The sequence below is a fragment of the Apiospora marii genome, assembly GCF_038362585.1.
Source record: "Apiospora marii strain CBS 49790 chromosome Unknown utg000004l_segment0_segment1, whole genome shotgun sequence".
NCBI lineage: Eukaryota > Fungi > Ascomycota > Sordariomycetes > Amphisphaeriales > Apiosporaceae > Apiospora > Apiospora marii.
In genome coordinates this window covers 744,559-760,352 of record NW_027117376.1, presented here as the reverse complement: position 1 = coordinate 760,352, position 15,794 = coordinate 744,559, and the positions used below count along the sequence as shown (strand labels likewise).

Here is a 15,794-nt window from a genome sequence, read left to right as displayed (position 1 = left end):
TTTTGGGTTTTATACTCGACTGTTCCAATGAGAGGACCAGTAGTAGTATATTCGGTCTTCCCGGTCCCCAGCAAGCAACAGGATGCTCTCCATGACTTGGGACTGCTTCCCCGGATTCGAACTGCGAATCAACCCACAGACATGGAGCGAACCCAATGCGGACAAGTATAGAATGCAGGTTGTAGCTTACCTGCTACATATACTTCGTACATCAAACACACTGCAAGACAACGAGCCTGTTGGAGGCAGGACCGGACTTCGTTGTCCCCATCTTTTCCCCAGCTTTCTCCAGTTTCCCCGACATCACTTCCCCCCCCCGTCCCCTGCGACATGGCTGGGTGTTGGAAGTATTTTGGGATGGTGGCCAGGTTCGGCACGCGATGGGGGGCTAAGTCGTCAGAAGGGGGTGGGAGAGCGAATGTGCTCTACTGTAGCTAGAATATACGAGTAGTGGTTATGCCCAATCCTCGCCATGCGCCAAGTTGCTTAGTCGCAAAGACTACGGTTACCTTGCATGTCTTGGCGGCCAGAGGACACAACTTAAATAGAGTTGGCAATAGAACAAAACATGGTGTCGAGCGCCAACGAGCGTTTGGAGTCCAGCCTAATGTCACCTTCCCCTTTCCCTTGCAAGAGAGTGAGGGAGGCAGGAGGCAGAGGGAGGGAGAGAACCTTCGCGGGTGTGGTGTGAGTGGAGGTGGAGGGTCGAAAAAGCTGGGGTAAGGGTCCCTAAGGGGGTGCGCTCCGGTCTTTGTGCTCCAGTCGTATGTCATAGCTGGAGTGGAGAGTGATTGAGAGTGTTTGTCTGTCTTACAAGACAGTTTGACATTGATAAAACGTAAGCAAACGAACCAGCACAAGCGCCTCTCTCTCTCGCTCCTCCCCCAAATTATGCAATGCACACACCTCGGATACTTCCTTTTATCATTCAGCTACTGCTCCCAAGCCGCAAAATCCTATTTCAGATTCGTGAGAAAGGTACGAGTAGGGCAAAAAAAGATTAGCTTTCCGAGTAACTCGCGAAATCGGAATCAAAGGCCAAGGTCTAAATTCCAGTGTCAAGTACCATAGTAAACAAGCGGAAAACAGGCAGTGTGGCATTTTGGCATTTTGACCTGGAGGAGCGCGAGGCGCAAGAACGGACATAGTACTAAGCCTGCATGACGGAGCTGGAAGTCTAGAATGGCCAAACCGAGAATAGGCAGAAGACGGATCAGCAACGCTTCTCGCTGATCCAGGCGTGGCCTCAGGAGACGGCGAATGGGAGCGATAGGCGTGGTGGGATTATGATGCAAGCGGGCGATGATCACCATTAATTAGAATTTCCATCAGAATAGGGATTGTTAAGACGTCAACTCCCAACCGACCGACCTGTTATCAGCCGAGAAGGCAACAAGGTGTCAATTGATTGAAGAGAGCAGAGCAAGAAGAATGTACCGGGTACTGACTAGTGCGTCTCCCCGCATTTGACTAGGGGCAACAGCGAGATTGAGACTGAGATCAATTGGACAGGTGGGTTGGCGATGCAGCTCGTAGCAGTACCTTGGCCACTAGTCTATACACTGGGGATGTGACGTCGCTGCGAGCCAAGAAAGCCTAGCGAAGCCTGGAGAGGCCGAGGGAGAGCCCACGACTGGGCGAGTCAGGGACACCGGTCGCTAGCAAGGGAGGGCAGCGACTGGCGGCCCTTAGCTCCCTCGACACACGCACTCATCGCACCCTTGGCTGATAGGGGGAACGCTGTGGACTGCACCACAGTCGCTAACAAGTAGCGCTACATGTCTATTGCTTAGCTCGCACCCCACTGGAAGGTCCCCTGCTGCTGCACCGGCCATGATGGGCCTGTAGCGTGTCTGATTGGCCCTTGACTGCTACTTGTGGAGACTCTGGCACACCCTTCCCATGTCTCCCGAGCAGGCATCATGAATGAGCCCAGCATCAGCCCATTGCTGTGGTTCACTGTAGCAGATTGGCCTACAGGCCGGCCCTTCTACACAGCAATCGAACGGCCGTGGGATGTAAATGCGAATGGCAGTGAGTGGGAGGTTGCTATTAATTGTACTTTTGGGGTTTCATTCTCTTCCCATTCCCTCTCTCTCGTCTTTTCCTCCCTCATCATCATCAACCATCCTTCATTCTGACATACTTGGCCACCTCCAGCTTAGCGTATCCAGCCCAAATCGTTGGTTCGTCCTTTGATCACGCGGCGCAGAAAGTGTGGACGAGAGTGGGCGAGTTACTGTACAGCACGCACTACACAGTCTACCTACCTACCACTACACTGCACTCTGCCACTCTACCTACCCCGCCTCTCCCTGGCTTCACTCCCTCTTCTGTCGTTCGACCCAAGAGCCAAGAAGAGCCAAGCTGTCGGCCTATACACACTCCCTACAGATTGGGGACTGGGCCTGGCATATAACTGCAAACTACGTGCTCGATTAACTGCTGGCGCAGACGAGGCTTGTTTGTTTCCAAGAACCGTCCGACGTCTGATCCTCTGCTTAAATCTAGAGGCTAAGAGGGGGTTGAATGTGTTGTGGATGTCTTACCTGACTTGCATCTCACATACCAAATACTCCATCAACCACTCCATCTGCTGCTACAGTACGGTACCTCCGCGGCGGCAGCTGTATCTGTACCTGCTACAAAGTAAACTTCGACAAAGCGACTAGGGGGGGCCATCTTCTTTGATTCGTCCAGGGCCCTTTGATCGACTTTGTACCGGCTACTTCCCCGGGGTTCCTGTCCACTGCACTGCACCTCTTAGTCGCGAGCTCGGACTCGCTCTTTTCTCTCGACATAATCCTCTGAATTACATATCAACTTTGGGATTCCCATCTCCTACCCCCCTCTTCCTTCTCTCTCACACATCCATCTCTTGCAACAATCGCAACCATCACCCCCGCAATCCTGTATAACCTTGGACACTACTTTCCCCTCAATTTCTCCTGTTGCGATTTGATTGCAATTCGGCCCACCATGTCCAACGACAGAGACAGCAGCCCTCCCCATGAGGCTGTTCGCAACCGTCGGCCATCGGTCACCTCGACAGCCTTCTCCAACCTCTTCCAACGCAGCGGTTCTACGTCTCAGTCAACCAACGGTGCCACTGCTCCCATCTCGATAGGTAGGGACCAGAACCGGCGTTTGTCTGTCACGACAATTGGCCTTTCAGGTACTGGCCCTGCCCCGGCCTCCACGCCATTCGGCACCCTACGACGTGGAAGCATTTCCACCAACGGTTCCGACTCGATTGATGAGAATGCCGTCGAGGATGACGAGTCGTCCCGCACGGCCCCCACTACTCCCTTCACACGTCGGATGAGTTTTGGTGCACAAGCAATGCGTTCGATGCGTACGCCTGGTGGCACAAGCCCCGGCTCTAATGGTAGGCCCGACCTAGCGAGATGTTCTTCTGGTGGCAATGCTCGCCCGTCTCTGTCCACTTCGGCTCCGACGTCGGGAGGCCGGAGGAGCAGTTCACAGGCAAGCATTGTTCTACATACGAGAACCCCTTCTGACATGCTTTTTGCTGCTCGTGCAGACCAAGGCTATACCTGGTCCGAGCAACTTAGATCCCGCGCTGAGAGCAGCGTCTCGGGCGCCCGCCCAACCTTTGCATCCACCGGCAATGGCTCGCCCCCTCGGGCATCCAACAACTTCCATGACCGAGCCAAGTCCATTTCCGACATGCCGGCCCCGCCCCAGCAGGCAGCCACTGTCAAGCCCAAGCCACCCCAGCGCAAGCCTGACGCTATGCAGGAGCGTATCCTCAAGGGCGATTTCTACATGGACTGATGAAGCATCAGTTGCAAGCGAGTGTGTGCATTCAATTGCATTTCTCGTTTGAACACATAATAAAAAAGGAAAAAAGAAATCCCTAAGTGGCTGAGAATGCCATCGACAGCCTATACTCCTCAACACCTCATTGCGAAGGCATGAAGCAGCATCTCGATACTCTGCCGCAAACTGCAAGTTATTTGCACTTGCAGATTTGCAGATATCTCTCGCCTTTGTTGTTTCTGTATCGAGCCCCTCTAACTGACGTCATTCGCTTCAATAATGACCTCTGGCGTTGGACTATGGATGGTCTATGCAGGAACCAAACCAGCAGTTTCGCTGCACTAGCCAAGGAAACCTTGGCACATGCAATCGCCTTAATCGCCGCGTCTATAAAGGACACGCGCGGTTTCAGATTGGTAGAGAGGACTTGCAAGATGATCGGTCGGAGGCATACATCTCACTTTGCCTTCTACGCGTAGAAGACGCCGAACAGAGCAGAGTTGATCCTTCGCGAAAAATTAGTTGCATCTTTGTGGCGTTATGCTCTGGACTACAGGAAGAATGGACCATGTATGTTACAGCGAGTTTTGTATGATACGGAAGATCGAATGTCACCAAGTTGGAGTCGAGGGTACTCAAGAAGGGCATGAACGAACATCTCGCTGGGTTACGAATAAAAAGAAGTACAAACATTTCTGACTTTAGCAGCCGAGTCATAGCTGTGACTTGAAACCTCGACTTGTAATTGTTGTGAAGCGACTATGATTGGTGGCCTGTACTGCATTTTGTATTGATGAGAGCGTCGTTGTCATCAATGAGACAGAGAGAGAAGAGGCAAGGTTGGTTTCCGTCAACTCCGTGCTATATCCCGGTGCAATATTATAAAAATAGAAATCCCTTTTCCCTATGCACCCACCCACCCACATGATGTCGTGCAAATGTCTTGACAGTCAACGCCCAGGATATCCACACCAACAGGGTGTTTGAATATTCCCATATAAGAAGAAGAACCACATTTAATTATCCTCCACTCATAAAATAGCCATCGCTTTCATCTTTCTTCTTCTTATCTTCACATGCACTTCACTTGGCCCCCGTGGTAAAGGGCTTGTTCGTACACTTCTTCTTTCTCTTCTTCAGTCTCGCCCCCGATGCAGCACTAGTAGGCCGGTGTCATACGCCCACTCATAGATAGCAGATCGCCCCCATATCGTAAGCGTCTGTCTATCCAAAGTGATAAGGCACAGCGGGGCCGCCGCCACCAGCACCACCACCGCCACCGGCTCCCGGTAGGCCCTCGCTGGTCATGGACCCGATGAGCGAGTCCCAGCGCAGGTAGTCGTCCGAGGCGGGGCCCGTGGCGAAGCCGCCAAAGGTGAGGTCCATGGCCTGCTCGAAGCCGTCGCCGAGGGAGTTGTAGTCGAAGTCGGACGTCAGCGTGTTGTTGAGGTAGGGCATGACGGTCTGCATGCCAAGGGCGAAGTTGGGGTCCTGTTCGACGGGGCCCGCCGAGGGGGGGACGCCGCTCGTCGTCGTGGCCGGGTCGTACATGAAGGGCTGGGGGCCGCTGGTGCCAGAAGTCAGCCAAGGCGGCAGGTGGCTGGCTGGTGCCGCACTGGTCCCGTTGTTGTTGTTGTTCTGGTTGTTGCCGCCGGCAGCGCCGTTGCCTGTGGCGATCTCGGAAAGTAGTTGTAATGGGGTGTTGGCAGGATTGTACTGGTTGGGAGGTTGCTGTTGCGGTGTCGTTTGCTGCTGCTGCTGCGGCGTGTGTTGCTGTTGGCTTGGTTGTTGTGCTTGCTGTTGATGCTGCTGCTGCTGGGTAAGGGGGGCGGCATTCTCATTTGGCCTGTTGTGGTTGCTGGGATCGGTTGCCGACTGCTCCCTTTTCGCCTGATCGTTTTTGCCTTGCTTCTGGAACCAACTCCGGAGCATGACCAGTACCACTAGGAACTTGCCGGCGGGGCGGGACTTTTCATGCGTAGCCGTGTCGCGAAATTTATCGAGGAGCTTCTCGATATACTCTTCCACTTTCATATGGTCCTTGTTGATCACCTTGCCGAGCTCCGAATTTGGCGTACTAGCGCTGAAGTACATCTTAATAAGAACAACCACCGCGTAAGCAACCCTTACAAAGTTGAAGACAGGGAGACACCGTATGCTTTGAACATCCATGGAGAGGAACGATTCGAAAATCCCGTCAATGGCCGTCAGACAAGACGAGAGCGCTCCGATATGAGCTGCCGTCAGCGTCTCGTTGAGGCCTGGCACGGGGTCTTGTAAGGAATCGGAGTTGAAATTCTGCATTCCTTCGTTCGGTTTTTCAACATAGAGAGCTATCTCGTGCATATAGAGACTCAGAACATGGAAGCTAAGTGATAAGGATGCTGTGAATGGTCAGCTTCGGACTTCCTGCGTGGGTGATTCATGTTTTGAGCTTACGTTGTTTCGCCGATTGTGGAATATTCTCGCTGTACTTGGCCAAATCCCGTTCGAACCCCCGTAGTGCATACTGCACTTTGGGCTCCGCAACATTCACAATGGCATTGGGGTCGTCCATTGAGAACTGAATACCGACCTCTTCAGCGAGACGGTGCGTCCAGACGAGGTGGCAGAGGTACTTGTCGGTAGGGGCAGCCTCTGGTGAAGATTCCAGGATGTCCATACACTCCGTCATGAATGACGTCCACCTGACGAGGTTGGGCCTGTGCAGTGCCATAGCGACGTTGGAGGCTAGGAAGTAACAGGCCAGCCAGGCTCGTCGACATTCGATGGCTGACGGGTCCGGCAGGGGATCCTTCCTTAACGGGTGGTTCTGCCATGTGTAGGGCACGAACCTGGATTTCGGGTTGTTGCGCCGCCTCCCTAATCCAATATCGATCGCCATGACCGCGCCAACGTGGACCATCTGATAGAACTTAAGCTCCTCAAAATGTTCCGGGGGGTAGTACCAAATCACAGAGACCTGCAGGGCCTGAACCATCTCTAAGCTCTTCTCGCCATTGATTATGACCTTTTCGGCAAAGATTTGGGTCAGCTCCTTGACCAATGGCCTCTGGACCGAGTACACCTCCGAAGACGCAGCTGCCATGACGGACAGGAAAAGGAGCGGCTTCGACGTTCGCAATTCCGCGGCGGTCATTTCGCGAGGGAAAACCACGGCAGGCAAGTGCGCTATCATATGATCGTTGTAGCGGGCGAAGTAGGCATCGGCCTGTTCCATTGTGAGGATACCGCGATCAACGACATCGGGATGGAAATAGTCATGGCCCTTTGATCGCCCGGGGGAGTTTTGCGCGACGTCGAGAGGACTGTCTCTTGGCTCGGTGAACTTCCGCTTTTGACCAGCCGTGGCCGGCGGAGTGAAGATGCTATCTTGTTTGTCCGTCGCATATTGCTGTGGCGGCGGGTTCTGCGCCGGAGGTGGCCCCCATGATGGGCGTTGAGCAGCTTGGTACTGCGCATTGACGAATCCGTTATGTTCATCGGGCGATGGTTGATGCATTGGACCTCCTCCCCGCGTGGCCTGCAAGCTGGCAGTCAAGGCATCGATCTTCTTCTCCAGCTCCGCCACACGGCTGTCCGTCTTCTTTTGGCGTTTGCGCGTGGGCTGGGTGACGACGCAATTGCGACCGGCTTTGGCGCATCTCTTGCATGGCCCGTCGGGGTTGGCCGGATCAGGCTCGCATTTGACCTTCAGTCCGCGACAGGCCTCGCATGCGCGCGGGCGCTTCGGGTCGTTGGGGTCGTTGGGATTGCCATTCGGATCCGTGCCAGGCGTCTCGTGATTCAGTGCCAAATGCGACCCAGTGGGTGTAAGAGGCGTCTGGGGTCCGCCGTAGGTGTGGGCGGACGACGGCCCTGCGGGAGATGGGCCCTCGCTTGGAGATTCGATGATGGAAGCAACCTCTGCAGGTGGCTGACTTGCATAACTTTGGTTACTTGGCGGTTGCGACGGCTGGTATTGTGGTGGTGGTTGTGGTGGCTGCGGGTGCTGCTGTTGTTGGTGGTGAGCAGCAGCAGCTTGCAAGGGCGGTTGTGCATCGGTCGGGTTAGTGACGACAATTGAGTCCTCGCGCAGTCGAGGATCAATTTGGTGCTCGTCCATGGCGGAGCAAATGGAGCTCAGTCTCCCGAAGCACTGGACTGGACTGGGACTGGGCCGGGTGGTAACAATTTCCCTAGGTTTAGTGAGGATGGGCCGGTGAGAAGAGAGATGAATTCGCCGGTTGAACGGTGCTCAAAGAGTTCCGTCGCCGACGTCAGGACTCAGGGACTCAGGACTTATTGGGGCTGGGCTGGGTAGAGATAAGGTGGTGAGGGAGGATGACCCAAGCAGAAGAAGAAGGCCCACGGCTTGTTACTTGGTGGATCCCGAGTTACCTGCCAAAGCTGGCACCTTGTGCTGCAAACCGAGGTACCCTCACACTTAGCAGCTAACAGAATTGCTGCTTGGCTTGGGCGATCCTGGCGGTTGATCCTCGGCAAGAGACGTCGCGACTCTCACTCGACTCTTGCAGCATTGTCGGACCGTCGAACAAAGATCAACGCGACTTTCCAATGATATAATTGCAACATCTTCTTCAGAAGCGACACGACGTGCAGTAGAGAAGTAGTCGCGAAACTGAAGGAACCCGTCCAGAATTCCTCGCCCTGGGGTTGGGTTGGCCGCTTCGGAGTACTTGAGCCGCTCATGCCACACCAACAAACTCGACCATGCAGCGTGTAGGTGGTGTAACATGAAAGAGTTTCCTTGGCTGAGAATGCTGGCAAACCTTCCCAACATCGACTGACTTTTTTGCACACCACTGGAATGCTCGCAACTAACTCCCAACAACTGTTCCGTCTCTCCCATTCCCGCGATCGCACCAACTTGGCCCAACTGCACGGCATCTATGATTCCATGACCGAAGCCAAGGGTGGGGGAGGTGGATTTTGTGTATGCAAGTTCTAGCTCTTTCAAGTCAATGACTTACACGAGAGACGATTGATCGGCTTAATCCCAGGGGGCCAATAGCTAGCTGTCAGTGCCCTTTTTTCATCCCTGAAGCCTGTCACACGCGCTGCTTGGATTGCACATCAGGTTTGTTTCATACGAAATCTGCCAGGAAACTCGGGCAATGAATCAATCATAACCGTCCAGAGTTCCAAGCTCCTCCTAGGACTAGTCCAGCAAAAGCGCCAACCTGGATAGCTTCGGGGCAACAACAAGTCCTACTGCAAGCTCTCGTAGCGCGACTGGCAGATGCACCCGAACGAGGCTGGCAATTCTTTGGTCTACGGGTATGACCCAAGTTGTCCTGGCTACATGGACGTACCAGCAGCCAGCGTTCGAGATGGCCGGGAATATGCATACATCGTATCTTCCGCTGCCTGCAGGACGGTCCGGAATGATTCACAGGCCAGGAAAGTTAAAAGCAGCAAAAGCCAAGCTAAATGTGTAGGACGAAGGCGCCAGGTTCTTGTGTGGCTTACCACCAAAACAACAATAACCAGAACCTTTCGGGCTATGTAGGACTTAGCGAATTGCATCCCCCGCAGACACCCAATCGCGGGACCAATTGTTCTGATTTCCAAGCTCGGGAGTTGGTTGAATACAAATAAGATCCAGGGTCTTTCTTGATTGCCCTTCGCGATCGCTCACCCAGCGTTGCTCGAGACTGGCTTGCCCGCCGCCATTTCAGCGTCTTCGGTTCACAAGCCTCATCTCATCAAACCAGTCAAGTCCACCCTGTTATCATCATGACAGTCCATGCCAATGGGTGGAAAGAAGCATTGTGGCTGTGGCCTGCCAAATGCTGTTGTTATTCGATCTACTATCCGCTTCGCGGCCTGTATCTCTGCGCCAAACATGCAAAGAGGACCCCGGGCAAGGTCCGCCTGGCCTGGCGCCAGCACCGCTTGCGGAGCCGCAAGATCCCCAAGCGCGGCCCCATCGCCCAGAAGCAGCAACAGACCAAATGCACGGTCGACGCGTCCTCGCCCGCGTCCTTCCTGCACCTGCCGCTGGAGCTCCGGCTCGCCATCTACGAACTCGCCCTCGGCGAGCCTTGCCTCGTCGAGCCGCACCTGGGCAGGCCCGAGTGGCACCCGCGCCCCTGCCACTGGCGGCCGTGCCAGCGCATCCGGGACGAGGGCGAGGAACCGGGCGAGGACGAGCTGCGCACTGTCCTGGACGTGCGCGTCTTCGGCTTGCTGTACGCGCGGAATTATCGGCGGCGCCCCGACGGCAGCTGGGAGCGGCTCTCTCGTTACCGCGTGTCATGGGACTGGTTTGTGCCGCCCAGTTACGCTAAGCTGATGCGCACCTGCCACGCCGTGTACGATGACCTGCTGCACCGCCTGTATGCCGAGAACACCATCTCGCTCGTCGGCGCCGAGATGGTACGCTACTTTGGCCGCAACGCGAGCCCAGAAGGCCTGGGGCTCGTCCGGTTCCTCCATATCGCCCTCGCCATCAGTTATCACGGGTGGGAATCGCCCGAGGAGAAAAAGGCGTTCGAGCGTGCCATACAAAATCTCCAAATGCTGTTCCCGAGTCTGGAGCAGCTGGACCTCGACGTGACCGTCGTCGGCGCGCATCCTGCCAAGCCGGAGGAGTTCTGGGAATGGCTGTGCAAGGATGTGCTGGAGCGCCACCTCGCCAATCTCGAGAAGTTCAGGCTCAGGGTCACGGGTTTTGCCCCCGGGACCCGTTCCCCATGTTTGCCGCGTCCGCGGCCTTGGTACGAGCGATTGCTCACGTGGAACGGACATGATTATGAAGAGTTGAAAGCGGCAGTTTGCAAACCATCACCAGGGAACTGATTCTCCTTTGTTTGGTGTTTTTGGCTGAAATATCTAGTCTATGGGGGTTGGTGGTGGTACAGGGGGTATGTGTAAAGCAATAATTACACCAAACTCCAGGGCTTAATAGGCTCGGAGGGAACCAGATTATGGTTTATTGTACAAGCTCGACAGGAGCATATGTGCTAGTATCAGCTGATTCCGAACCTGGTCTTGATCCATTGCAACCGCCAGGCTTTAGCCTGGATCGAGATAGGCTCTGCAGGTAATATGGCGTCGAATCCATGAGGCACCCCCTGGAACTCTCTGCACGTGAAGTCTTGCCTCCCGGACTTTTCCATGAAACAAACCACCTCGTCGTGCAACGGGTCCATGTCGCCAACGTAAGCGGCGGTCGGGGGAAGTTTGGCGAGGTCGCTCTTTCGTGCTTCTGCCGGGGACACAACGTCGGAAAAGTCGACTTGTTTGCCCTGTATGACAGACTGCCACGCAAACGCGCACGCTTCCCGGTTGAAAAACGGTCCGTTCTTGCTGAGGCGCCGCATGGAAGCCGTGTCGCACCTCCAGTCCAGCATCGGGGCTTCCAGAAACAGGCCGCACAGCTCGGGCAAAGAACCGGAACTCTCCGTCTTTTGCTCGTGGACCAGGGTGAGGGCAGCGCCGGCGGCGAGTGCACCGCCCGCCGAGGCTCCGTAAAGGAGCAGCCGACTGTGGTCGAACTCGATGTTTCCCCAGCACCACACCAGGGCTTCGTAGCAGTCCCTAGCCAGGCCCACGCCGTGGTTCTCGGGGGCCCGCTCGTACTCGACGCTCACCGTGACCGCGCCCAGCGCCTCCGCCCATATGGGACCGTTCACGTGGAGGCCTACGTAACGGTCTGACCCGGCCATGGCGCCGCCGTGGCAGAAGACTATGCAGGGTCTGCTGCTGGGGTCACTGTTGCCGCCGCTGGGGTGGACGGTTGTGACTTTGATGATGCCGGTTCTTGGCGCTGCGCGGGAAAAGGATGCCTCCTCGACCCTGATCCGGCCTTCGCTCCGGGCCTTCATGAGACATTCTCTGGCTTCCCGTGCTCCACGCTCCCGTGGTTGTCGCAGGTGCAGTATGGCGTCCGTATACTCTCGCGGCCAGCATCCACACCGCTCTTGTCTGTCGTACTCAGCCTGAAACGCTTGGAGCAGTTGGGGGCCCGGCATGTTTGAGCTAGCAGGTTTGGCTGTGAGGGCAGGGCAAGAAGAAGCAGAAGCCTGGCCGGTGATGCGAATAATCAGCGAGCTGGCGAGCAGATGGATGATGGGCTCGAGACGCGTGAAAACTCTGCGGCGGCGGAAGAAGTGGTGGCGTGGGTGTTTAAGGTTTGTATTATAGGAGTAGGGCGAGTCGTGTAACGGCGGGTGCTGGTGGCTCCTGCTTCTCGGCCTCGTTGTATGGTCCCTCGGCGGGACGGCATCCAAAAAGAAATTACTAGCTCTGTTGCACCGCGGCACGACCTGTGCGAGAGGAGGAGGGCTCGAGATGAGGTGGTGATTGTTGTCGTCGGACTTCTCACACGGCCGCGCATCGTCCCCAGCTTGTGCCACCACCGGCCGCAGCAGGTCTCTATAGGTTGTCATGACGGCTGGCTGCAGCTTATCGCCTGCAGAGAAATTCACCGGTTGGCGACACAAAACAAACACAGCACGCACACACACACACGAGACGGGAAGCGCACATGGGAACTTCCGTGTTTCTCCCCGACGAACTGCAGATTAGGGGGGCGGGAAAAAGAAAGAAGAAAAAACCGGAATTTGCCAGGGATCGCGTGGTCAATTGGCATCCATTCCCGTCATTTCTCAGAAACACTGGCCGCACCCTCGTGAATCTCCGTCCTATGCAAGGGATGGTGGTCATGTTCCTATTCTTAGCGCTGTGGAGTCCACGCCGGCACTCGTGACTATGCTTGCTTCCCTATACCTAATATTACTCGGCATGGCGGGTTTGACTAGGGTTTATCGGCGCGCATGCGAGGGGCCTGGCCGGCGGGTATAGCAATCCCGGAATCCTCTCCCTTCGGAATGTTCGGTAAGCGATTGACTGCGACTCGGACAGGGTTTGTTGGCAGGGGTGGGCGTTGGTTCTGTGTGTGTGTGTCGTGCACAGACGTGCGTAGAAGGCTTCTAGATCCCTACTATATATACTACTCAGCTACGCAATCAATTGCAGAAGAACAAACTTCCATCCCTCCATACCTAGACTGGATATAGACGAAGATCCTGATATCATACCTGTCTACTTATGTCTGTCCTCCGTGACACGTTCCGTCCCTTACAGCCTAAGTTTCCCGGCAACAAGCATCAACAGCCGGGCATCGGCACTTGTTGCTTACTCCCTTGGCAAACAGAGCCAAGTTTTAGGCTTACTTATTTATACCACTTGCCGCTAGAAATCTCTCCCTTGCTTGGTTACATCATAGTCGTGAGTAGACGTCAGGCCACAAAGAGATGATTGCATCCCTATGAAAACAAGAGCGGTGACACTCTAGGTTGTTTCACCAACTCAAGTAATGATAACCCTTAACCTTCAGAATACTACTTTCCGCCCTGGCAGGTTGCTTTGCACTCTTGGTTTACTGCTACCGATATGATTGTTGGCAGGAGGGCATGCAAAACAAGCCAAGGAGGTGCAAATACGTAAGGAGGCATCCCTCGGTGGATTCCGATTAGATCCAAGATACAGGCATGTCAGAAATACCCCGGACGATTGTCGATGCAAGCAAGACTTTGTACCTCTGCCGGCTTTTCATGTCTGTGGTAGTAACCCATCAGCTGTATTTCCACATCTTGGGGTGGTATAGCTGCGGTCTGACCTGGTATTCGACATCTGACTTGGCGTCTTGAGTTTACATTCTGGCACATGGCTGTAGGAAAGTTTTGTGCAGGAAATGCACGCTATATTACTGACTTCTAACTAGCTAAAAAGCAATACATGTCCAAGAACATGAGTTGTTGATTTGTAGACTGCTATACTCTATAGCCTTTGTTACTCGTTATCATTTTACCTATCCATGGATGAATGGTGGTCGTCTCAATAAACGACTAATTACCACTTCCGGCGACATGCAGATGACAGCGTTGCATTCTATGGTACGACTCTCCGGAGATAAGCTTATTCTATACGATCGTGGCTGAAGTTCTATGCGGTATTATACTAGATATGTCTCACAACTGGATGGCGTAGTGCGGCTGACAGCACAATATCCTGCTATAGAAAAGGCTATAGTATCCGCCACCTGTGCATACACGCAAAGACTTTTATACTTCGCTCAGAACTAGCTTTGAAATGATCCTGTTGGATAAACTGATCATTCAATGCCTCATGTAGCTGGGAACCCCTGGATCTCATGGAAATGACCCCTTTCTCAAGCAAAGCATGTTCAACAACACTCGCAACACGTAATCGTGGGCCTACAATTGAATGTGGATACAACGATCTAGACAAGCTGTATGCCAATAGCTACGCGGAGTCGGGAGCTGTTAACGTTGAGTAAATTTCAAACTTGATACTTGCATCCGAGTGCCTACATGCAACAGATGACTTCTCACCGAGGTGAAACTATCTAGATCATAGCTATAGGGTTGTCAGATTACTTTGTCGAAAGCTTTATCTCTGGTCGCTGCAAACTGGCATGTTTTTGCCAAAATTGAGATCGACCGAAATGTTCTTTTTGTTATTTCTTTTTTTCAGTTCTTCGATTCATTCCAAGTTTCCATGGCAGGTACAAAAAGACTTGAAGGGCAAAAATTGAAAGACATGGCAATATCAATCGAAAAAGCACATGCCTTACCTCATGAAAGATGTCTCTCCATCATGTGCTGACCATCCGTACCATGATCCAAACCAGAGTATTCTTTCCTGCAACCACACCCGACCAAGCCGCCTGGCTATATTCGCTGCTCAAGGCCAGCGCTATCGGTCCGTGAAGAGCCGTGTTCGTCCAACGGATCGGCGCCTCGTCGTAGTCGTCGGATCCCTTACCGACGCAGGGCATCCAGGGGCCTTACGCCTTTCTGTCTCTTGTTCTCCGGTATGGGGGGCAGGGGCGGGAGGGTTCCCTTGGCGTGCCTGGCGTACTTTTTCTCTAAGGTCTCGTGATGGGTGGCCATTACGAAAAACCGTGGCACCCGAAAGCCGGTCGCCAGGCGCTCGAGACCGCTGCCGCGGAAGAGGGCGCAGATACCCGGTCGGTAGGGGACTTTCATTCCGAGCTGCCGGAGGCACAGACTGCCACCTAGAGGGGAAAAAGAAAAGAAAGTGGCGTTTCGTACATGTGCTGAAGGGAAGAGGTAGAACTTGCGGTGAACAGGAATCAACAAAAAAGGGGGCGGCCGCATTAACCGTATAGTAGTCACCCAAAGCCACCAATCTCGCAAGATCTCCCTACAGATCTCCAGAGTCACGGTGCCGCTGTGTGTGGGCATTGACGCCCAATGCGAACAAGCTGCCGAAGTCCTCTTCGTTCGTCATCACCACCTTGGCCGGCTCCGGGAACCCCGCAAAGATCTCGCGGCACTCGCGCTTGTGGCCCGGGTCCAGGGACTGCATGAGCAAGCGGACGAGGTCCGAGGAGGTGCCGAACACGGCGCGCATGAACTGCGGCATCATTCGTGCGACCGTTCCGCCCTCGAGGCTTCGACGAACGTCTGCGTCCTTGGGCCGCATGATAACGCGACCCTGGCTAGTTGGCTTCCAATCGGACTTGATGACACTGAGCGCTGATTGAGTCCCATCGTCTGCTACGCGTTTGGTGAACCTATAGTCTCGTGGCCGTGATGAGATCAACGAATATCGGTTCAAGGACATCAACCTGGGCAGTCTGATTGGTATCTGCAGCACATCCAGTAGCAGGTGGAAGACCTCGTCATTTCCCGAACCCAGTTGATGTGAAAAAACTACCTGCCCAGGAAGGGATCACAGCAGAAGGGTCTCTTTTCATAATGGCTGTCCGCATACCAAGCTGAACCAGCCCCAATCGTTCACGCTCTTCATGCGTCAGCTCCTGGTAGATTTTGATCTTGGCAGTGGCCTTGTTGGCCGGATTGATACCTCTCAAGGGTGACTCGATAGTCTATTTCGGGGGTGTGAGAGGGCGCATCCACCTCGAGGTATGATAACGTGCCGAGGAAGAAGGCCGCTATGCAGCTGAAATGGATTCGAGGAAGTTGAAATCAAGTTGAGGACCCAAGCCTTCC

At 54.3% G+C, this 15,794-nt stretch overlaps 5 protein-coding genes across 5 annotated transcripts; 2 read left to right on the top strand and 3 right to left on the bottom strand.

The window, feature by feature from the left end:
* Positions 1–2,979: 2,979 nt before the first annotated feature.
* PG985_007208 (uncharacterized protein) lies at positions 2,980–3,798 on the top strand (the record flags this gene model as incomplete). Its single annotated transcript, XM_066826977.1, has 1 exon — positions 2,980–3,798. The coding sequence occupies one exon, from the start codon at positions 2,980–2,982 to the stop codon at positions 3,796–3,798; it is 819 nt and encodes a 272-aa protein (XP_066684652.1).
* A 1,209-nt stretch (positions 3,799–5,007) lies between these two features.
* Positions 5,008–7,888, bottom strand: PG985_007207 (fungal specific transcription factor; the record flags this gene model as incomplete). Its single annotated transcript, XM_066826976.1, has 2 exons — positions 5,008–6,167; positions 6,223–7,888. 2 exons carry the CDS (start codon positions 7,886–7,888, stop codon positions 5,008–5,010), a joined length of 2,826 nt encoding a protein of 941 aa, XP_066684651.1.
* Positions 7,889–9,522: 1,634 nt separating this feature from the next.
* On the top strand, positions 9,523–10,587 carry PG985_007206 (uncharacterized protein; the record flags this gene model as incomplete). Its single annotated transcript, XM_066826975.1, has 1 exon — positions 9,523–10,587. One exon carries the CDS (start codon positions 9,523–9,525, stop codon positions 10,585–10,587), a length of 1,065 nt encoding a protein of 354 aa, XP_066684650.1.
* Positions 10,588–10,757: 170 nt separating this feature from the next.
* Positions 10,758–12,179, bottom strand: PG985_007205 (uncharacterized protein; the record flags this gene model as incomplete). Its single annotated transcript, XM_066826974.1, has 1 exon — positions 10,758–12,179. One exon carries the CDS (start codon positions 12,177–12,179, stop codon positions 10,758–10,760), a length of 1,422 nt encoding a protein of 473 aa, XP_066684649.1.
* Positions 12,180–14,576: 2,397 nt separating this feature from the next.
* On the bottom strand, positions 14,577–15,264 carry PG985_007204 (uncharacterized protein; the record flags this gene model as incomplete). Its single annotated transcript, XM_066826973.1, has 2 exons — positions 14,577–14,833; positions 15,003–15,264. 2 exons carry the CDS (start codon positions 15,262–15,264, stop codon positions 14,577–14,579), a joined length of 519 nt encoding a protein of 172 aa, XP_066684648.1.
* Between the last annotated feature and the right edge of the window lie 530 nt (positions 15,265–15,794).